Source organism: Lynx rufus, unplaced genomic scaffold, assembly GCF_022079265.1.
Source record: "Lynx rufus isolate CCGP_SWC_20201006 ecotype Redwood Valley unplaced genomic scaffold, mLynRuf1.p SCAF_17, whole genome shotgun sequence".
Classification (NCBI taxonomy): domain Eukaryota; kingdom Metazoa; phylum Chordata; class Mammalia; order Carnivora; family Felidae; genus Lynx; species Lynx rufus.
Window position 1 is genome coordinate 13,358,608 of NW_025814831.1, and position 23,586 is coordinate 13,382,193.

The 23,586-nt window shown below is 51.1% G+C and overlaps 1 protein-coding gene across 1 annotated transcript in view; it reads left to right on the forward strand.

Moving 5' to 3' along the window:
- FBLN5 (fibulin 5) overlaps nucleotides 1-23,586 on the forward strand; it is a 79,440-nt gene that overhangs the window by 49,762 nt on the left and 6,092 nt on the right. The window contains exons 5-10 of the mRNA XM_047079917.1: nucleotides 6,425-6,547; nucleotides 9,622-9,738; nucleotides 12,996-13,115; nucleotides 17,464-17,586; nucleotides 18,508-18,634; nucleotides 21,616-21,811. Coding sequence (XP_046935873.1) covers nucleotides 6,425-6,547; nucleotides 9,622-9,738; nucleotides 12,996-13,115; nucleotides 17,464-17,586; nucleotides 18,508-18,634; nucleotides 21,616-21,811 — 806 coding nt within the window. The remainder of the gene's footprint in view (nucleotides 1-6,424; nucleotides 6,548-9,621; nucleotides 9,739-12,995; nucleotides 13,116-17,463; nucleotides 17,587-18,507; nucleotides 18,635-21,615; nucleotides 21,812-23,586) is intronic.

The following is a 23,586-nucleotide window of genomic DNA, read 5'->3' on the forward strand; positions in this document are numbered from 1 at the left end:
GAGCTAGAAGGGGCCTTCCAGAACTCTCCTCCCAGCTCTCACTTTATGGGTAGAAAAATAGAATCCACAGAGAAGTTGAAACCTGCCTTCTAGCTGGTTTCATCCAAGAGGAAAGGATTTTTTGTCGTTTAGAAAAACGGAGCACATATCTGTTGCCTAATTAGAGGCGCCCTACGAGCAAGCTTTGTATTCTAAGCTTAATATCAAGCATTGGGAAAAGTGCTGTAAACACAGAGAGATCTGGTTCCTAACTATTGCCCAGGACCCATAAGACACATGGAGTGCAGATGTCCTTGGATTTCAACAAGCGAGTTCTCAAACGCTGAGGTCTTTAATTAAGCAGGTGTTTGGGAAGTAGGTCCTGTGTAGCTTCCAGCCTTGGCTGGGCTTGTCTTGCTGAAAAATGGCACTGACCCAGCCCAGCAGCAGGCCTGAAACTGGCTTCAATCGGAGGCGTAGGAATGTGCCATTGTTATTTTCTTTCTTATCAAGCCCCATTAGCTTGAGCAAGGAAGGAACAAAAATGGGCTGGGAAAACATGTTGTTTCACTGGGTAAAAATTTACTACCCAGGAAATGATTTTGCCGTTTCCAAAAAAGGCCTTTGAAAAGGTGTAGTCTTCCAAACTCTTTTGGACGATTTCTCCCAGTGTCACCCAGTGAGAATGTTTCCTTTTGGCTGATGGCCGTTCTCACACAAGAACAGAGACATTCCTCTGTGGTTGTATACACAGGTTCACAAGGATGACCCATTGCTTGTCCACAGTATTGGAGAACAGAAGACATGGAAAGAAGGAAGAGTCGTAGATGGTGTAGAGATTGGTCATAGTTAGCTGTGGAATTCAGCAAGACACAAAGACCCTAGGCTTCTGGACGTCTGCGATTATGGAGTCATAGATGGACCCACAGATGCCAAAGTGCAGAGGTGGAGGCTGAGACCCCATGAAGGAATGTACCCTACCTTTTTTCACTCTTGTCCCAATCGCCTGCCATGTGCCTACCAGGGAGAGGCCCCCGGCTGTGGCTATGGTTGAACCATTGGACTAATCATGTCTTACTGAGCCCTAGTGCTGTCATCTTGGTGTCTTTGGTGGATCCCAGAACAAAGCCTGTGGAGGCAGGAGCCATGCTTCCCCGCTATCTTTCACAGTTGTTAGAAATAGCGCCTCACTTAGGAAACTAGAATTTCCTGGGCACCTGCTATGTGCCAGCCAGTGGTGATAGGATGTGAGAGACTAATGAACTTGCTCAGTAATACTTAGTTATCAAGTGCAGGAGCCTGGATTTACATCCAGCTCTGCCTCTCCCCGAAGTTATTTTTTTACCCATTAGCCCTTTCTGGGGAGGTCTCGGCCCTTCGGTCTTTTTTCCTCTTCGGCTTTAGTGCGGGCAGAATGGCTTAGGAAATGTTCTCCCCGTGGGCATGGATGAATCGTTGGGTTTTGTTTTGTTTTGTCTTCCAGTTTTTTAACAGACCTTTAATTTCAATTAGAACATGTACTATGAACACAGTTTAAGTATTTTCCCTTTAACTTTTAGGAATAAATGTGGAAATGTAATAAATATACAGCAATAAATAGCTGGCATACATAGGCATATTTAATGTTTTTAATGTTTATTTACTTTTGAAAAAGAGTTGGGGTGGGGCAGGGAGACACAGAATCCCAAGCAGGCTCCAGGCTCTGAGCTGTCAGCACAGAGCCTGGCGTGGGGCTCGAACCCACGAACTGTGAGATCATGGCCTGAGCTGAAGTCGGACGCTTAACTGACCGAGCCACCCAGATGCTCCCATATGCATAGTATTTGTACACAAACCGATTTATTACACAATTTATGGCAGTACATTTAGCCTGTTATGCCTGCCTTTAGATCTCTTTATATAATAACCTGCGAGTTAACACTAAGAGTTGTGGCTCCTCCTCCTGGTGTTTCTTGAGTCAGCCTGAAGGAGCGCATTCGTTTTGTCATTTGGGTCGTCTGCCAGTGGTCTTCTGATGTCTTGAGGTCAGTTCCTCCATCCGCTTCCTCGATTCTACTTGGCAGACATCCTTTATTCACACTGTCTCAGCACACCTGCCCACGTGAAGCTGTCTGGCTGGCTGGGGACGTGGGACATAGTTGGCCATATGAAGTCCTCAGTGAGTGTCCCTAATATGCGGGCCTCTGTCCTAAGGCCTGGGAGCCCAGTCCAGCCTGCAGCCTCCTGAGAGGGGGTCAAGGGGGTGACTGACTTTGGTGACTTTCCCAAGTGAGCAGTGGTTTCAGATTGAGGATGTTTTCATTGAAGGCCACTCCGGGGATGTCAGAAGGAAGAGGCGACGGCTCGGACAAAGCTGCACGGGTCAGCAGAGCTGTGCCACTCACTGCAGAGGACAGTTGCTTCCCGGGCAGGTACAGTTCTGGGCTTCAAACTGCCGCCAGGTTCTGGAGAGGTGAGCGAGCTCTCTCCTCCACTGGCTGGGGCGCGGGCTGCCTGGACAGTGGTGGACGTTGCCCCGCCTGGGGAGGGACGAATCACGGTTGATCTGGTGGAATCCTCCTGGTGCCCAGGCAGCTGACTGGCCCACAGCTCCCAGGAGTGAGGCAGAGAGTGCACAGAGGCCTCTAAGCAGAGTCTCCTTCCGGGAATGCCGGGGCTAGAGGGCTCTACTCAAGGCCAGCTCTCCCAAATAGCCTGGAGGTTTGGGAGGACACACACACACACACACACACACACACACACACACACAGAGCCACAGCAGAAAAAAAGAATGAATGAGTGAATGAGTGAATAGATGGCTGAATGGACCCGGCGTTCTTTCTTAGGAGTCTCTTCCTGAATATCACACAGGAAAGGAAATAGCAGGCATGATTTGCATCCGCGGATAATGACACTTTACTCAGGTTGCTGTAACTTGTACTTTTCCACTGATGCAGAAAAGGAAGCTTTGCCAAAGAATGTCCTTGGAGTGGTTCAACGTATTTTTCCTTCTGTTATTTAAGTCAAATGTATTTAATGTAAGCAATTCAGCTGTGAGCTGGAATGTGTGATGAGTCTTTCAGCCTCGGGTGGAACCTCACAGCGAGAACATTCTAGTTTCTGCTCCACCAGGTGTGTAAACCGATGGGGGTTTTCGGTGGGGTTGATCGCTGATTGCCTTTACAGTCCACACACCGAAATGGTCTCATCGGCCGCTGGCTGGGGAAACTTGTCGGGGCTTAAAGGCATTGATGTTCATTATTCGTGTGTTCGTTCATTCATTCACCAGATAATTACTGAACATTTACTATGGACACGGAATTATACCAGGTATGTTCTGAGCGTATAAAGACAAGACACACCCTCCAAGAGCTCCAGGGATTTATAGGGTTCTCGAAAATACGCATGTATTGACAATCCACTCAGTGAGCGAGTGAAAGTTGAAAATACAGTTTTTCGAATGTACATCAACAGAAGTAGAGCATCACGAAGTTAATTCTTTAACCCAGTAAAAGTGGTGGAGTTGCTTTTTTCTTTCTTTCTTTCTTTTTTTTTTTTGTTAAGACAATGAACTTTAAAGGGGTAGTTTCCGGCCAACATAGCTGCGGATGCCCGTGTGCGTGCCTGCGCATGCGCGCACCTGTGCGCGTTCAGGTGCCGCGTGCCCTTCTGAGCCGTCTGGTCCCCCGGCGAGTGTTCGGCTTCTCTCTGCGGGGAGTCTGCCGGCCCATTGTGTGCGTCGCGAGCCGCACAAACACAGAGTCTTGGGAACTTGCTACCACCAAGTCTAATGGCTCTTCTCCCCTTGGGTCTCGCTCACCCTTTAATCCCCTCAAGGCAGGAAAAAGAGAGCAGAATTCCTAAGGCGATGTTGTTCCCAGGGTACAATTGCCATCCATCACTCCTCGCCAGAAAAAATGTAAATATGCACTGGCCGATAGCGGCATTATTTATTATCATAGTCTTCGATGCGGATTTGAGCAGGGGTGGCTGCTCGCCAAGCATTATTCGCTGGTTTCCCTGGGAGGCTTTGCTGGGTGGGCAGAGCTGGGGGTGGAAGGGAGGCCAAGGGCAGAGGCATGAGCTCCTGCAGCCAAGAACAGCTGGGTTTTTGCCACGGAGGCTGCACATCGTCAACGTGTTGGGGTGGAGTGGAGGCGGCCACCACCTTGGAACCAGGTTCTTGGAGGCCGTGGCGTTCAGCGGCCTGAAGCCTGAATCCACGTGATGCCCAGACACCTGGCGGGCTGGGGCAGGGTGGGGATCGATTGGTGTCATTGGGGTTGACTTGTCTCAGGTGGGTGGTGGATTACGGTGGTGTCGCTTGACCCTGAGAAACTGTTGCTTACCTGGCTGAAGGTTTCACTGAGTCAGTCGTGCCCACTCTCCGCGCTTGTAGCCGGCAAAGCTCTGTCCTACACAAAACCCTGTCCTCAAGGAATTCACACTTTGGGGCCCTAGGCGCCCCCCACAGTCTGCAGTCTGCAATGTCAAGAGGCAGCCAGTTTTCCTCTCCCCAGCCCTTTTTCCTCTTCCGAGTCTGCCAGCTCCCTTCTGAACCTGCCTGGGCCTGGGTAGTGTGACCGCTGCCATAGCTGCATAGAGGGATTTGGAGTCAGGTGGGAAGGGAGCTGGGCTCAGCTCTTGGCTTGGTACTTATCTGCTCTATCAGTGCAGTTTTCCCATGTGTGAGATGGGCGTCATGAGGCCCCCTCATAGGGCGATGGTGAGAATAAATACGGTAGTGTATGTGAGGTGTCATATCTGCACATAATACAATACACACTCACACGACATATACAGACTACATTTGCCTTCCACGTATGTACATGACGTACACACATGACCCACGCCGACTACATGTGCGCACGACATACGTAACATATGTATACCACATATGCACAACGCACGTGCTCGGTGAGTACCTTTTAATATTATTTCCAACCGTGCGTGGTCCCTTTGGAGGAGGCAGGGGAAGATGCGGATGAGCAAACCCCAAGTGCAGTAATAAGGGAAGCAAACGGAAGGTGCCCTGCGAAGGTACAGACGGGGAGGGGAGGTTGACCGAGGAGAGGGGTTGGTGCTGGGCCAGGCGGATCCAGGGCGCGCGGTGGATCCTGTGCCGGGAATGCACAGATGAATATTTAGGGAAAGTGTCCTTCTCCAGATCCAAGTGAGAGTGTGGCGTCGGGAGCGCTCCCCTCTAAAGTGCAGCGCGGGGACAAAGGGCAGGAGGATTTGTTGCAGTTACGACAGTTTTGAGTGCTGAGTGTGTACGTCGGAGGTCTTGAGGGATGTGACCGTGGATGTAGTTTGCTCTCTAGGCTCTGAAGCTCTTGATTAAGGAGAAGGGGCTGACTGCCCACTGCCAGACGGACAGCCATGGGCATGTAGCCATGCGGGGAACTCCAGTGCTGAGCCGAAGGCAGCAAGAGATCAGTCCCAGGAGCTCTGGAGCGGAGGGAAGGCCGGAAGCCTCCGTGAAGCTTCGTGAAGGTGCAGGAGCCCCAGGCCGAAGGATTTTCGTGGATAGATACAATCAAGTGGTTCCACTACTGGCTTCTTTTGACAGGAGATGTTGGTTTTTCTTCTGTTCTCAGAGGTGTTTCTCGCGCAGGTACACAACAGACCCCTGTTTAACACATGCATGAATAAGCCTAAGACAAAATGTTTCTTTTTTTCTTTATTGATTAAAAAAAAGTTTTTTTTTTAGTGTTTATTTATTTTTCAGAGAGATAGAGAGGGAGACAGAGTATAAGCGGGGGAGGAGCAGAGAGAGAGGGAGACACAGAGTCGGAAGCAGGCTCCAGGCTCTGAGCTGTCAGCACAGAGCCCGGCGTGGGGCTCAAACTCACATACCCTGAGTTCATGCCCTGAGCTGAAGTCAGCTGCTCAACCGACTGAGCCACCCAGGCACCCCTTTTTATTGATTTTTTAAATGTTTTATTTATTTTTGAGAGAGTGCAAGTGGGGAGGGGTGGGGAGAGGGGGACAGAGGATCGGAAGTGGGCTCTGCACGGACAGGCTGACAGCGGCAAGCCCGATGTGGGGCTTGAAGTCACAAACGGCGAGATCATGACCTGAGCCAAAGTTGGGTGCTCAACCGAATGAGCCACCCAGGTGCCCCAGACAAAATGTGTTTCCAAATCAAGTAATGGTTATTATCAAGGTGACTTGCTTTCAGAAAGTGATGGGACAGGATGTCAGAAGAGTCCCCAAGGATGTGTGGTCTCTTCTTGGCTATTTTCTTTCGTGGATTTCTGGGGAGAAGACTAGGTCTACTCCCTCCAAAAGGGTCAGTGTCTCCTAATGGTATCCATCAGGGAGGTGCATCCTTTCCTTGGATGTAACTCATGGACATTATCACCTTCTTCCCAGAAGGACAAGCAAGCAGCTGGCAACTCTGGTGGCTCTAGAGCTCTGGATAAACGTAGGTGACATTCTTTGGAATATGTCTGTGTTACAGATGTGGACGAGTGTGCAACGGATTCTCACCAGTGCAATCCTACCCAGATTTGCATCAACACCGAAGGAGGGTATACCTGCTCCTGTACCGATGGCTATTGGCTTCTGGAAGGCCAGTGCTTAGGTAACGGCTCTCTGGGGCTCACAGAGACTCTTGGAAGTGAATGGTTGCCAGGGGTACTGTGAAATGGGGGCCTAACTGGGTGGTCCACGGACAGTGGGATTTTCTTGGGGCGGGAGAGGTAGAAGGCTATTCAGCTCGCGTGTAGCACTGCCCGTTCAAACCAGTTGTGATCATCATGGTCAAATGCCATTATCAGAGTTTTTGACTGTAATGTTTAAGGGCTCGTATTCATTTCACCTAGACCTGCCTCCTGCCTTCAGGAAGTTTGTGGAAGTGAGGGTTATTCTATTTTAGTTAGAGATCCTGCTAAGGGAAGGGAACACTTCTTAGTCACAGAAATGTTCCAGGTCTCAAATGTGGCTCGGTAGATTCTAACACCCCCTCCCAATACCCACCCCACGAGTTGTGGTCTTTCTACTCTTAAGGACTCAGTCGTCACCAATTGAGAATTTTGTCCCTTGCCATTGGCATCTGCTCTGTGATCTCTCTGTTTATTTTTACTGGAGGGTGATTTTCTTTTCTTCCGCTCTGGTTTTTTGGTTTAGCCAAGTGAATGAATTCATAGCAATCTCTAGCTGTCACTTCAATTTCTATTTCTAGGGTGTGATTTCTATGCTGTGTTTTCTTGGAAAAGCCCTACCAGTTTAAGTTCTCTAAGACACTGTTCTGTTGCCCAAAAGTCAGTCCTGGAGGAGCTGAGAAGCAAATCCAAACAACATCATGGAAACAAAAAAAAGAAGAGGGTTCTTTTTTCCAAGACTCTCTTGATTAAGACTTGAGTGTTGGTCTGCTCTAGAGCTCCGTCTGCAGCATCTTTGGGGCCGATAAGCCAGACTGGACTTGGCTTGTTCTCTTTTCCAGCCGTGCACCAAAACGCTGGCAGCACATGGCATTTGTGAATATGGGGGTCGCTGTGTGTTTTAACCAACCTCAGCTATTCTGGAAAATTTGATGCCACTGATTTGAACATAAGCAGATCAGTGTGAGTGAGTTATTTGTACAGGAACTTAATATGTCGACTCTCAGAGCTGGAAGGGATGTTAGATATTATGTCATCCAACTTTTATAGAGTTGGAAACTGAGACTCAAAGAGGGGGAACGTTTTGAACAAGGCGAGTTGGGTCTAAAATCTGGCTCCTCTCAGGCCAGTTTTTTCCATCACAAGGGGGCGCTGGAGAGGCCCAGGTGATGGGAACACAAGCCCCGTCCTAGAGCCCTTGGGGCCAGGTAACTGGGACATTTATCTCCTTGGGAGAGCTGTTCTCTTCCACCAGGGCCTGAAGCTTAGGGAGACATGCTCCTGGGGGCCTAACGTGGTGCCACATGTGCAACCCGCTCACACTTCACATCTGAAGTGAAGGCCTTTCCTACTTGTGGTTGACCTCATGCCTCCTCCTGGCCAAATTCTTTCTCTTTCCAAACCCAAGTTCCACAGTCATATACCACCCATCCTGTGCACCTTTGGAGACATTGCTTTTGCAGAAAAATGAGGGGCTGGGGGCTGCCTTTCCTCCAAGGTACCCCTGGGCAGAGGATGCCCTCCCCACTCCCTAACCCCCACCACTGCCTCCCTGGCCTTGGCGGTGTGTCCCAGTGCACCCTGGGAAAGTTGGGCCCAGCAACTGCACAAGTCAGTGTGCTTTCCAAGCAGGATCTGCAGCGCTCTCCATGGGCAGTGGGGTGGGCCAGGTTAGAAGTAGCTGCGACTCAGAGATGACTCAGTCACAAGGGCAGGGCACAGGCTCTGAGGCGGGCTGAACAGCTGAACAATAGGTAAGATGGAGATGGGGTCCTTTCTGGCAGTAGGTGGTAGAAACCAGGTACGGAGACAGATTCTGGGCTGGTCTCCAGAGCCCTGGATGGACAATGGTTCCAAAGGAACTGGGGTCCCAGGAGAGAACATCTGGGGGAGGTGGGGGTAAGTAAGGACCAGTTACGGCTACAGTCAGATCAGCTGGTCCCAGCAGGTATTGTATAGGTGGGGACTTGGTCTCCACCTATAGGCTTCTTTCAAGGCGTCCCATCTCACAGGAGGGAATTCTCTTGCCCATCAGCCCATTAACTTGGAGTATTGGGAAGTGCTTTCCCAATGACATCAGGCTCCCCATTGACTGGTACATGTCAGCAGGGAGGGCATACTGCCCAGCTCTGCTAAAAGGATCCATTCACCCACAGAGCCGCTTGCTCAGGAAAGGCCAGCCATGGCTCGGAAGGGGCATGTTTATCCAGAGTTTTATGTCTGCTCTGGTGCAAGGAGGAGATCCAAGGCGAACTCTGGCATCCTCGTGTTACTGGATTCATAGGTCTCTAGACGGCCCTGCTGCCCTGCCTTTCCTGGCCTACACTCACTCTTGTTCCTGAGAGGGAGACAGAGTCATTGTGGTTTTTTTTTTTAAGTTTATTTATTTACTTGGCAGGGTGGGCGAGAACGTGAGTAGGGGAGGGGCAGAGAGAGAGAATCCCAACTAGGCTCCATGCTGTCGGCTCGGAGCCCGATGTGGGGCTCGAACTCACGAACCATGAGATCGTGACCTGAGCCGCTATCAAGGGTCAGACGCTTAACTGACTGAGCCACCCAGGCACACCGAGACAGATTTATCGTTAATAGAGCTGGCAAACAGCCTATGGGAGCGAGGCTATGGATTCCTCTTACACTTGAAGCCAACTTGTCTCTTCCCAGGGCAGTGGGTGGTTGCTATAGAATCCTAGATTTGATTCTCCACGTTGGATACATTTTAGCATTGAATGTTGGAGTTGGATAAAAATCTCGGAGCTTGCCTTGCCCCACATCCCAGCCTAAGCAGATACTTCTTCTATAGCTTTTCGGGTTCAGGTGTTCATGGGACTGAGATGGGGCAGGAAAGGTTAGAAAGGTAGATTGAGCCTTAGCCCCGGAGGGTATCACCACCCCCAACACTCAGTCGGTCGGTACTGTCTTCTCTTTACTTCCCCTTCCCTTCCCTTGGCGGTCCTGCTCCAGGAGAGATGGGCCATAATGATGCCAATGGTGATGCCGGGTGTGGCACTGGTGATTGAGGAGAGATGTCTCACCTTGCTAGCGTTTCTCCTTCCAGACATTGATGAATGTCGCTATGGCTACTGCCAGCAACTGTGTGCGAACGTTCCTGGATCCTATTCCTGCACCTGCAACCCCGGTTTTACCCTCAATGAGGATGGAAGGTCTTGCCAAGGTAAGTGATGCAGATGACAACTTGCACACGATGCAAAGCACGAGACGCTGTCTTCTTCGGAATCTGACAGTTTACGTGGTTGGCGCATATTCCTACTTGGTGTCACCGTGTGCCCCTCCTGGGTGCTTACAGGAACCTGAGATCCGAACGGAGGTTATGGGAAATATCTCAAAAAGTGCTCTGAGTATGGCTGAGATGAGAACCACGGTCATCCATCAGTTGGGGCTTGTGCTTTCACGGATTTGCTTCTCTCTGTGCGTCTACTTCCCAGAAGTTGGCCTGCCAGCTTTCCAGGCTAATCAGAAATTTTCACGCATGTCCGGTGGCCTGAGTTCAGTTCCCGATGTGCAAGAGGGGTGGTCAGAAAGGGCATCTGACCTCCGATGCATTCCCATATAGACGCATACTCTGTGCAGGGCTTTCACAGGCAATTTTCATGCCTCTCCCTCCAATGTTGCCTACAGCCTACGCTGGGAGGGCCTGTTCCTTAGCAGAGAGTCCAGGGGGGATGATGATTTCCTCCTCCGACGCAGTGTTTCGCACAAAACCGGAATGAAACAAAGGCGTTTTCTGGGTTTTATAGGATCCCTTCAAATACTGATAAGAAAAACAAGCTGCATGCCTACTGCAGTTTCTTCTGCTCAGGAAGTGACTGGGGGCCCAAGGCCCAAGGAATTAGCGCAAGTCCTGCCCGGCCCCCGGCCCCGCCCCGGCCCCCACCCAGGCCTCCGGTCCCTGGCAGCTGCCCCTCCATCCAGGGTGGAGGCGGTGCCGGGGCCTCAGAATGAGGTCTTTGTTTGGAGCCCGCCACCAGGTTTTGCAGGGCCCATGTCCTTGTCACACCATCTGAGGTCTGGCGGGCAGGCTCCTGGCCAGCTAGTCGGGGGATATCATGTTTCCATTCATTTAATCATATCTAAATCACTGAGTAAACAGGAAGGCCTCAGCGCTTAAAGGGTCTGATCCTGGATTCTTTGTAAGTCTTTCTCTCCAGAACTGGTTCTGCTAATTGTTCCAAGAAGTCTCGGCTGTGTTCCTCTTGCCAGGGGAGGTAATTTTCTCCCGACAGAGCAGGGGCCCTTCTCTCCCACCGGAGTAGAGAGCAGGCCGCCTGGCTCCCTTGCCGCTGCGACGAGTGACATAAGGCAGCCGCGGGCTTCTCCGTGCCCAGACCGGGGGGTGGTAGCGCCCGCCCAGGTTTCCCCCAGAGGCTGGCAAGGTGCATCAGCATCTCGTAAGGAACAGCCGTGCTCAGCAGAGCCAAAAGGGCCTCTCAGGGACAGGCCTGTGACAAGGAGCAGATAATACACCTGGCACGTGCCAGGTGCCGTGGTGTGGTAAAGCCTGGACACGGGCACCCAGCCACCGGGATATTGCATCAGCAGGGGCCACGGGTGTACAGGATGTTACCTACGCCATTGAGCTCTCGTCCTGACGCCTCACGCGAGGAAGGCTGCTGTGCGCTCTTCAAAGCAGTGACGCCTCTGTTAACCTCACTGAACCCCAGCAATAGCCTTAGGGGACAGGTTCGGCAGGTGTGTGTGGCCATGCCTTGCAGATGAGGAAGTCGAAGCTCAAAAACGTGAAGCCACTTGGCCGAAGTCACGCAGCCAGGTGGTGGCAGAGTTGAGAGAACCGAGGCTCCAGCCTCCCCGTCCCGCAAGTCAGAGTGGGGTGTGGCCTGCTCCACGTGATTCACGGGGGCACTTGTGCACGTGTGGATCCCGGGGGCTGGCGGGCAAGTGCAGCCGGGGCCCAGGGGGCAGCGTCCTGTGGGCCCTGTTGCTCTGCAGAGGCAGCTGAGAGCTGCAGGAGGACAAGACCCGAGCTCACTCGTCTTGGCGTGGTCAGCGAGTGGCCGGGAGCCAAGGACACCGGCCCTAATACTCGGCGGTGCCGTCCTGCCTGGACTTGACTCAAAGACTCACCGCCATGGTGTTTCCAGGCTGCCAGGGCACAGAGCCTCCAAGCTCTGTTGGGGAGAATGGTACCTTGTGGACCCTCCCCGCAGAGCCCTGTTTTTCCCCCTCTGAAAGCTCTGAGGATACCAGGAAGCAGGCGCTGTGTGGGCATGGGATTAGCCCTCCCCGTTAAGAAAAGCTTTTCAAGCTGTTGCCGATGAAGGCTTTTCACTCTGAAAACACTCAAATCTCTATTCAGAGCCTTGAGAGGTTTACCTGGACTTTGAAGGGGATAGAAATGCTCTCAGCTGGAACTTTGGTCATTGGCATATCGGGCTTGGGAGAGGGTGTGCTTAAATCAAGTCAGCCAGTGCCAGTGCAGAAAAGGGCTCCTGCCTGCCCCTCCCCTCACCCCGATGAGTTGTGCAGAATAGTTTGTTGATATCATGGAAAGCCCTCTGACTCAAGTTCCGGCTCCAGCTGTGCTCCTGTTAGCTTGGGAACTTGGGCGCATCTCCTAACCTTAAAAGAACCTTAAAATTGTTGATGTATAATTGGTGTACAATAACCTGCGCTATTAAAGGTTCGTTATTCCATTACCTTTGATGTATGTATCCCCCCATGCAGCCATCGCCACGCTCAAGGTGATGAAATATTCTATTATGTAAAAGTTTCCTCGTGCTCCTTTGTGGTCCCTTCCTTAACCCCCTGAACCTGTAACATGGGGCAGTGGCCCCGAAGCTGGGTTGTTGTAGGGATTCAGTAAGTGTGAGATCTGAGGACCCCGCCTCTAGGTAACTTATTACCTCCCAAATGCCCCGTCTCCAAATATAGTCACATTGGGGGTTAGGGATTCAACCTATGAATTTTGGGGAGGGACATAATAAGGTCCGTAGCAATCACAGAGTTATTATTAGAGTTGTCATGGTTATTTACCTGTTTACTGAAAAGTTTAGAGTCAGTAGTGAGAGAAGAGGGAATCGGTGATATAATGCGGGAGATGAGGGGGAAAGCAGATATTTCCTGGAAATTCCTGTGGGTGAGCCTTGGGGAGTAGACTGACTAGGAGGGGTGTGTGTGTGTACATGCATATGCATGGATATGGTGTATGTACAAGTTGCTTCTGCCCTTCCCAACTTGTGAGCAAGGAGGGGCATGTGGATGGAGACCCTGGTCCTTCGGTGAAAGCTCTGGGGTCTGAGCTCTGAATGTGAGAGATCTTGGGTGGAGATACTTGGCCCCTGTGAATCTGGTCTCCCAGCGCCGGTAGATTTTGTTGCCGGTGCATTTTCTGCCTGGTCATTGGGGATGTTCTGTTGTGGGAATGCTCAGTGACGTGCTTTTCTTTTCCCGTAGATGTGAACGAATGTGCAACTGAGAACCCATGCGTGCAAACTTGTGTCAACACCTATGGCTCTTTCATCTGCCGCTGTGACCCAGGATATGAACTTGAGGATGACGGTGTTCATTGCAGTGGTAATGGGCTTTGCCATTTGGAGACTTCCATCTGTATTAGGGGTCCAGGGGTTGGGGGGGGTCAGAGGACAAGGGCTTCCTTTACAGGTGTTTCCTCTCATTTCATAGACCCATATCCAGTTTGGGGACATTTCTTAGAGCAGTGGGGTCACAACCACACAAAGCAGAGATGAGTCACTTCCTGAAAGGTGGAGTGGAGTCCCCTCCCTTGTCATTTGACCCCTAACGCAAAATCTGACGGAGCTGCCTTTTAGGGTCTGACATGGGGTTGAAGAGGGAAAAGAGTGACCCAATGTTGTGTGTTGGTTTGAAGTATCTATCCCTACCCAGCACTGACAAGTCCTGGGGATCGCATACATCGTACTTGTAGAGTGAAGTGACTTGGAATAATAGCATATCTCCCAGGGTAGGGTTGGCAGGGGCACTGAGTGAATGAGATCATATACGTAAGTGAAAATGCTTTGCGAACTTCTAAAATCTCTACAAGTAACGAATCAGTTCCTAGCTCCAGGCCTGGCACATAGCACGCGTACAATCAAGAGTCCTCAAATCAATGAATGAATGATTGAATGTTGAATGAATTAATTCTTAACAATTTGTGAGAACATAGATGTGCTGACTTCGCTGACCTTTTACAAGTTCCTTCCAAGACCCAGAAGCTGCGATTCTCTGCCAGGGCTTTCTTGCGGACTCCATTACAATTTTCTTCCTAAAACCTTGGGACAAGAAAGTTGTAAACTCTTGCAAACTCCTTGAGAACAGGGATGACATTTTACTCCTATAAATCCATGTAGCGTCCTGCACAGAGCCACGTATGTGCTCATTCTTTCTTTCGTTCTTCCTTCTTTTTCTTCTTTCCTTGTTTTTTGGTAAATACTGGATTAAAGTAAACTCCATCGCATCGACTGTTGGCATCATGAGCCGTTGTGAATTAGCACGGCTCAAGTTAACGCTGCTTCGCCGTATTCTTCAAAGTAAGCGAACCATACCCTAGGGCGTGAAAATCTTTTTGTCCCGCTGAATGGAAAGTTTCCTAATCCCGGGTTTCATTGTGACAGGAACTGACCCAGGTCATGAATGGGACTTGTGTGGTAGCCTCACTGAGGTCCGGGGTGTTCTAGGGACAGAGTACTCTGAACAAACGAGCAGCCTCCCCCTGGGGCCCGGAAAGCCAGAGCCGTGAGGAGGCAGTTACAGAGAGCCTCAGACGGATTAAATGTCAGTCCCAGAAACTAATAAAATACCTTCAGGCATGAAAAGCTACTTTCTTCCTAGATTTCAGTTCCTCCTATGGCACTCCTTGGGGGAATCTGGGCCAAGGGACTAAGAGGGAGAAAGTTTAGCATCATGAGATGGGATTCGTTGTTTCTCCAAAAGTCCCTGCACATCCACAGGTGTATACTGACCATCTCTGGAGGGGGTATGGTAGAGCGACTGCAGCCAGATGGAGCTGGGTTCAAATTCTAGCTCTGCTGTTTAGTGCTTTCCTTGGCCACGTCACTCATGCGGTCCTAAAGATTAAAAAAGCTGGCGTCGAGGCACCAGGGTGGCTCAGTCCATTTCAGCATCCGACTTCAGCTCAGGTCATGATCTCATGGTTTGTGAGTTCGAGCCCCACACCAGGCTCTCTGCTGTCAGCACAGAGCCTGCTTCAGATCCTCTGTCCTCCTTGCTCTCTGCCCCTCTCCCACTGGTTCTCTTTCTCTTTCTCTCTCTCTCTCAATATAAATACATAAACTTAAAAAAAAAAACTGGTGTACCTAAGCATCGTTCCATATTAATTTATTTTCTCTGTCAGTGTAAGAGACTTCTGGCTTTTCAGAGAGTTTACATCCTCGGTGGTTTGGCAGGGATTTTCAGTTGATTCATTTTACCCTAAATGGCCGTCTTCTCCTCCACACTCACCATGAAGTGCCCACTTTCCTAAGACTTAGAGTGACTCCTGGCCACCTCAGGCTTTAAGGTTGGCTCGGGATAACAGTGGGACACAGGGAGTTTGTTTTCTGTCCCTTCCTACTTACCTTCTTTCTTTCTTCTTTCTTTCTTTCTTTCTTTCTTTCTTTCTTTCTTTCTTTCTTTCTTTCTTTCTTTCTTTCTTTCCTTCCTTCTTTCTTCCTCCCTCCCTCCCTCCCTCCGTCCTTCCCTCCCTCCCTCCCTCCTTCCTTCCTTCCTTCTTTCCTTCCTTCCTTCTCATTTCCCCCCAGGAACTGTGACTCCCGGTGCCGTCACAGCTAGTGTGGCCCCTCTGTACAGCACAGCCCTTTCCTGGCTGTGTCCCTTTATCTCTTGGGGACTTGCTAAACTGAGCTAATCCTGGAAACCGTGGCGGGTTCGCATGAGTGAAAAATGGCCTCAAGGGTGCTCCTGGCCAAAAACCAGGCTTGGACTTCAGCTTTTTTGGTGGAGATTGGAGCCACAGCCCTAGTAAAGTCTGGGGATTGCAGACCCCAAGATAAACTGAGTGGGCCTATTAGGGACCCTCCCTAGCCAACAGGAGGTGGGGGCACGTGCTGCCCTCTCCATCTGCCCTGGGGCCAGTCCTGCTCAGGGGAGGCCCCCGACCTTAGGACCCCTCAAATCCACTGATTTTAAGTCCTGAGCGGGATCGCTCAGGGAGACACCACAGCATGGTGTTGACCAGTGTAGGAGCCGGACGGAGGCTGGCTGGCTGGCTAGCTTCATGTCCGAGATTTACTGCTTCCTCCTTATGTGTAAGTTGTTACCTAACTCGTTAGTCAAGTTACCTGACTTCGGTAAGCCTCCATTTTTCCTCTGTACAATGTAGCTAATAATAACACTTCCTTCATAGGGCTGAGGTGAGGATTAAATAAGATGAGGCATGGGGCACTGGCTGGCTCGGTCTGCGGGGCGTGCAACTCTTGATCTTTGGGTTGTGAGTTCAGATCTTTGGGTTGTGAGTTCAAGCCCCACGTTGGGTATAGAGATTACTTAAAAGTAAAATCTTAAAAAAAAAAAAAATAGTAAGATGAGACATGGGAAGGATTTAAGCCAGCGCTTGGTGCATAGCAAGCACTTGACAGCTTCAGGCTTTACTCCCGCCTCTCCCAGAGGTATGAGCAGAATCTACGGTCTGTTGTGCTGGGCTGGGGCCCGAGGCCTGGGACCCTACGAGGTCCCCGGGAGAGCAGGGGTGGGGTGGGCTGGGCTGGGGTGGGGCGGACAGAAGCACGTCCTACCTCATGAGCGTGCTTTAACTTTCCACATGCACATCCGGTTCTGCCGGCTCCCAGCCCACTGCCCGGAGACCCCTGGGAGAGCTGGGAAGGAGTTGTTCCTCCTGCGATGTGAGAGGCTCAGGCGACACCAGGATTATCCCGAGGTGGGGAAGCCGCCTCGTTTGCCCGGACACCCTCCCTGGGTCATTCCGGCCACCGGCGGTCTGTGAGCGAGAGAGCAATCCGAGGACATGTCACATGGGGAAGCTGGTGAAAGCAAGTTTTCGGGAAACAATAAATGAAAGAAAAACATGTTTTCTTTGGCGCGCTCGACGAACGAGGCTCAGATGGGGCTCTGCTGCCAAACTCCGTGTGTGAGGAGGGCTGGCCCTTCTAAGACGCCCTCTTCTGCATCAGCTGCCCCGGCCTACGTGTTCGATGGCTGCTCCTCCGTGTCCCCACCTCTCTGCAGCCCGGGAGCGGCCCAGCTCCAGGTTCCCACGTGCCGACCACCTCCTGAGGCAGGCGGGCCAGCCAGGGGCCGTACGCTGGCCCACCCCACGCCCCTCCAGAGCTTTCTCTTTCAAGGAGGTCTTTGAACACAAGGAACTTTCGCCGTAATGCGCATCCCCCGGCCTCCCGGATGTGTCCCTTTGAGTTGGGATTTTCGGAAGCATATTGCTTCTCAACTTCGGGGTGATTAGAGGGCAATCAGCGCTGGTAAGGTTGCCCTTGCAGAAGGCTGGGGGCCAGGGAATGTGGGGTTTTGGGGGCTCTGGGGAAAGAGCTCTGCCGGTAGAAAACTCCGATGGGCAAAAGAATCCCCCCTTCAGAAGTGAAAGTTACATGTACCTGTTGGGCAAAACGAGTCGGTAGTGAGTAGATGACGTAGCCGAGCCAGAGGGAGGAGTGATGGAAGCTTGATGGAGACAGATTTCAGCTCCCTGGGGGAAAGAATCTTCTAGCAGCTAGAGCTGTCCAGTTGTTGGTAGGCTTCCTCAGTAGGTAGTGAGCTCCCTGTCACCTGAGTGTGCAAGAAGTAAAATGGCAACCTGGTAGCCACAAAGCTGTCATATGCATCAGGAGTGTGTGGGAGTCGGAGGAGACAACCGCTAAGCTCCCACGCCCAGGTGGTCTAATTATAAACAGCAGGTGTGACTTGTCACCCCCAGACATGGACGAATGCAGCTTCTCTGAGTTCCTCTGCCAGCATGAGTGTGTGAATCAGCCCGGCACGTACTTCTGCTCCTGTCCCCCTGGTTACATTCTGTTGGATGACAACCGGAGTTGCCAGGGTAAGGCTGTCCAGGGGGACCTGGCTGGGGGAGGTGTCAGGTGGGGCTGGCTCAAGGGGTCACCTGGAGGTCTTCCCCTGGGGGAGGTGGCAGGGATGAGGGCAGGAGTAGGTTCTGGTGGCTCCCAGAGTGGCAGGCTGTGGTCAGGCTGTGTGGCCCAACCCCACCCCCAGGCAGATCTCTGCATCCCCAAGACTCCTTGTGGCCTGGCCCCCTTCACGGACCACAGTCCAGCCCTTCTCATGGGCCCTGGAGGGCAGCCCAGTTAGTGTTTCTCTACTGATTTCCTAGAAAATGGATGGCAGGGGAACTTCACACATCAGACTGCTGTGTCCCCCAAAGGGTCAGGACCCCCAGATGGTGAAGGGGTAGGTCTTACTCTTCAGATTGGCCACTTGGGCTGATTCCCAGCCTCATGGTCACCCCATGGGGCCAATGGAGAGGCTGGTGGCTGAGCCGTTGACCCATTTCAGCTCCTTGAATCTACCTTACTGGAACACCAGGCAAGAATTCTCCATAGCCAGGGCTGGGCAATGGAAATATAAAGTCAGCTACAAAGAGGAGCCGTACAGCAATAGAAAATAGGAAAAATTACTTATAAGAATGTATTTTATTTAATGCAATACATCTACAATATTATCATTCCAACATGTACTCTATGTAAGAACTTTTGAAGAGATATCACTTTCTTTTTTGTACTGCGTTGTCAAAACCTGTGTGTATTTTCCGCTTCCAGCACATCTCAGTTCGGACTAGCCACCTTTCAAGGGCCCAGTAGCCACACGTGGCCAGTCGCTATCGTGGTGGACAGAGCGGTTCTCTAGTAAAGACCCAGGCCGCCCCACCCCCGACACCTGGCCAGGAGCCCAGCACCTTGGAAGCACTGTCCTGCTTCAGCCCCTTGTCTACCCCTCATTTCAGATATCAACGAGTGTGAGCACCGAAACCACACGTGTAACCTGCAGCAGACTTGCTACAATCTGCAAGGGGGCTTCAAGTGCATTGACCCCATCCGCTGTGAGGAGCCTTATCTTCGGATCAGCGATAAGTAAGTCATTTGGGAAATGGGAATGTGATGAGGGGTCTGGTTCAGCTGCCTGTGTGGTGGGAAAGGAGGGTGCCCCTGCCAGGGAGTCAGGATACTTAGCCTCTTGCCTGCTGGACACACACGGACACACACACACCTTCTGTCCTTCTCTCTTCCTTTTTTTTTTTTTCTATTTTTTTAAGAAAGAGAGACAGAGCGTGAGCAGGGGAGGGGCAGAGAGAGAGGGAGACCCAGAATCCGAAGCAGGCTCCAGGCTCCCGGCTGTCAGCACGGAGCCCGACGCGGGGCTGGAACTCATGAGCCATGAGACCATGACCTGAGCCGACTGAGCCACCCAGGCGCCCCGGGCCCTCCTCTCATTCAGTCACACAGTTTCCCCCCTGAGCAACACCCACTCCTTGCGCTGGAGACAAAGGGATGGACCAGACACACCTGCCGTGGCCTCTAGGAATACAGCATCTAAGAGCAATTCGTGGCTTACCCGTGCGCTTCCTGCTCTGAACAAAAACTGGACAAAGAGGACGAAGCAGGGGCAGGCGGGTCCGTTACGGACAGTTCGGCTTGTTGCTCAGAGCCGTGCTTCTAGCAACCCTTTGGTGTCTGGTTCCAGGGTCCTACGTGGCGGAGCAAAGTGTCCACTCTCTCTGGTTCTCTCTGGGGTCCTCCAGGCCGCGCTTGTCTGGAGCCAGGGAGTCGACGGCTTCAATGACAGCACTGAGCTCGTGTTGCCCGTGAGGTCCCTGGCGTGCCGCTGCAAGCTGCCTGCCTCCAGGACCCATTTCGGCTGACCCCAGCCACCCCCTTCCAGCTCATTTCCTCGTTCATGGTCCTGTGCTCCTGCCAACCTGAGCAGGACTCGCCCTCACCTTTACCCACACCCTGGAACGTCCAGCCTCCCGCCTCTCACGCACCCATTTTCTGCCATATGGAAGGCATTTCTTCCACCGCCACAGGGACAGATCCGCCCCATCTTCCAGATCTCAGCTCCAGTGCCATCTCCCCCAGCTGTCTGTGATCCTCCTCAGCTGCCAGCCGTCACGCCCTCCTCCGGGCTTCTTAATTTAGGAGGCAGTTCTTTTCTGTGTGACACGTGACATTTTCAGGGGCCATTCGGGCACCTGGGACAGTTTGACTTGGCTATTTGGATCAGCCTTCAGAAAGCCAAACTTTACAAATGATTTTTATACACCCCTTTATCAAACGTTAGTCGAGCTCTTATCACGTGGCAAACAGTACCAGGCGTGATGGTTTTGCTCTTATGCTAGCGGAGGAGAAAGGCATTCAGCCGGTTGTCGCGTAAATGAATGCATAATCGTAGATTGGGATGGGTGCTGTGAGCAGGAGGAACGGGAATTTATAAAAGGAACATTAGGGCTGGAGCTGGTCTAGACTGGGGAGTCCAAAAGCTCCTCTGAGGAGATGCCATTTGGGCTGGGATGGGAAAATGAGTCGATGTTGGCAGAGACTGGAAGAGCAGAGGGAACAGCATGTGCAAAGGCCACAAGGTGGTGGTGAACTTGACGTCTTCAAGGAACGTCTTCAGTGGCTGCAGCCTAGTGAGTGAAGTGGGCAGTGATCTGAGGGAAATTGACAGAGGCCAGAGTTTGTTCAGTTTAAAAAAAAATTTTTTTTAATGTTTATATATTTTTGAGAGAGAGAGAGACAGAGCACGAGCAGGGGAGGGGCAGAGAGAGAGGGAGACACAGAATCTGAAGCAGGCTCCAGGCTCTGAGCTGTCAGCACAGAGACTGACACGGGGCTTGAACTCATGGACGGTGAAATCATGACCTGAGCTGAAGTCAGACGCTTAACCGACTGAGCCACCCAGGCGCCCCAGACTTTGTTCAGCTTTTACTCAAGTTATAAGGGGTGGCCCCCGGAGGATCTTCAAGCAGGACAGAGACAGAATCTGATCTTTGTTCAAAGACGGGCACTCTGGCTGCTGTGTAATGGATTGAAGGGAGAGGGACCTATTAGGAGGCCATCACAGAGGTCCAGGAGAGACATGGTGGTGGCCTGAATGACAGTTCTGTGACAGAGGAGATGGTGAAAGGTGGTTGGATCTGGACTATATTTTGGAGATCGAACCAACCAGTAAGTTTTGAAGATAGATCAGAAGTTTGGGGAGAGCAGCAGAAACAAGACAAGACTGACTCCCGGTTCCGCCCAGCAAGGCACATATCTATAGACCTCCCCATTCTCCTCAGCTCTGACTCCTAGAGGGGAAGTCTCAGGGATGAGGTGAGAGATGGGGGTGGTTAGGGAGAAATCAATGGGTATCTACAACAGGCATTCCTTGGTAAAGAGAGTCCATGATTTCATATGATGAACAACACTGTTACTAGTCTTCCAAATTAGCTGCTCTGTATTAGAGATATTTGTGCCCGTGATTTACTTCTCCTACTAGAAGGTGAACCATTTGAGGTCAGGATCGTATTTATTATTGCAGTTCCAAAATGTCTGATGTTGTGCCTTAAACATAGTGAGTTCTAACTTGTTTGTCAAATGGAAAGATTAAGTCACGTTCTACCCAGACTGTGTTAAGTGCCATAGAGAATGTACAAGGACCCCCCAAATCCTGTCAAGCTAAATGGCATTTCTCACTTTTTAAAATTTCTTCATGAGTGTGTACGTCTGGGGAAGTGAAGGGCTATGTGACCAGGGACGCATTTTGCCAAATAAATACATGACAGATGTGAAGCACATTAGAGAACGTGCCAGTGTTCTGAAAGGCAGACATCTAAGGTTTATATTCTGGTAGCCACAAGATCTGATTGGTCAGAATAGGCCATTCTCTAGGAAACCGCTCACGTACACGCTGGTGAGTTTTTACACCAGACCGAGGAGCAGAGAGGATCAGTGACAGCATTCAGATGATAAAAATGGGGTGGCCTCTTTTCAACGTTTTAAGTGAGGAAGTAGGTACAACGAGCATCTGGAAAGGATTTATCGCATTCTCAAATGATTTCCCTTCCCAACAGCCGCTGTATGTGTCCTGCCGAGAATCCTGGCTGCAGAGACCAGCCCTTTACCATCTTGTACCGGGATATGGATGTGGTATCGGGACGCTCCGTTCCTGCTGACATCTTCCAAATGCAAGCAACGACCCGCTACCCTGGGGCTTATTACATTTTCCAGATCAAGTCTGGGAATGAGGGCCGAGAATTCTATATGCGGGTAAGAGGGCATCGTCACCGTCTTTAACGATGCTTGTGTTGTCTAACCTGGCACGTGCTTCTAGAAACAGTTCGGAGAGCAGCCAGGAGGGGCGGGTATGAAGAGAGAAGAGAGGGTGGGTGGGAGTCAGGACTTCAAGGTTCAGATTCCTGTTACTTTCTAGATGGCTTTGTAAAAGCTGCTTTTCCCCCGTGGGCCTCAGGACCCTCATCAGTGCAATGAGAAGTTAGGCCAAGATGCAATCTTCCATCGTTTTCCTGCCTGGAGGAGTCACTCACATAGCCAGTTATCCATCCACTCATCTGAAGGTATTTATTACCTACTTCGCACTTCCAGAAACTGAGAATATAGCAGTGAGCACAGCTTCCCCAGATCTCTGTCCTCCCAGCACTTATGTTGTGGTGAATATGAAAGCGTGCCTCACGGAAGTGGGCCCCACCTGTGTTGTGCAACTGTGGCTCTTTACATTTAAATGAATTATGATGAAATAAGATTAAAAAGTAGCACAAGCCACATTTCAAGGGCTCAGTGGTCACCTGTGACTGCTGTATCGGCTCAGACAGAGAACCTTTCTATCATCGTAGAAAGTTTGATTGGATAGGACTGACTTATCCACATCAGGAGAATATTTTAGAATACACATCCTAAAATGTATTTGCCCCTTCTTTTTTTAAATTCATTATTTTGAGAGAGAGCACAAGCTCGAGCCGGGGAGGGGTAGAGAAAGCATCCCGAGCGGGCTCCACGCTGTCAGCACAGAACCCAACGTGGGTCTCAAACTCACGAACTGCGAAATCATGACCTGAGCCACAGTCAAGAGTCAGACGCTCACCTGACTGAGCCACCCAGGCGCCCCTCACTTCTGTGTTATACGCGTATAATCCCGCACCCTTATGTTATTGCACTTCATCTCCTGCAGCCCTGGGGTGAATGTACCTCTTTGGATACCCCCGGTTTAGAGCAATGTTTTTTACATTTCAGTGTGAATGTGGGCACTTGTCCAAAAAGTGGATTCCAGAGCTTCCTCTCCGGAGAATCTATCTCAGAAGACCGTGGTTGAGGCCTAGGGTATCCACTTCCTGTGGTTACTATGACAAATTACTCCAACTCGGTGGCTTAACCCAACAGAAATTTATTTTCACAGGGTTCTGGGAGCCAGAAGCCTGTAATCACATTCACCGAGCTGAAACCAAGGTGTCACAGAGCCATCTCCCCTCCAGGGGAGAAGCCATTCCTTGCTTCCACCAGCTCCCGGCACCTGCCAGCATTTCCTGACTTGTGGCCACGTCACTTTAGTCTCTGCCTCCAGTGGTCACACTGCCTCAGGTTCTGTGGGTGTCAACCCTCCCTGTCTCGCTCTGTGTGTCACATGTGATCGGATTTAAGGCCAGCCCACATAATCCAGGATAATCTCCCCATGGCAAGATCCTTAACTTAATGTCCTCAGCAAAGGTCCCTTTTCCTTATAAGGTAACAAGTACAGGTTCCAGGGATTGGGGCCCGATACCTTTGGGAGCCTTCAGCCCACTATGCCCAGGAATCTGCATTTGTAACAAATGCAGCTTGTGGTCCTCCAGGGGCATCGTGGGGGAGCTACGGGCCCATGGAAGTTTACCCACTTTGAAGGGAGCCGGTCGCAGTCCTGTGAAAGGACCCTGTATCTGAGGTCTCTACCTCCCTCTCCCTATCTCCTGGCCGAACCTTCCAGTCCTTGCTTCTGGGGCTGGGACTGTCTAAAAACAGGGACGTCTCAGAAGCAGCGGTGAGAACAGTTT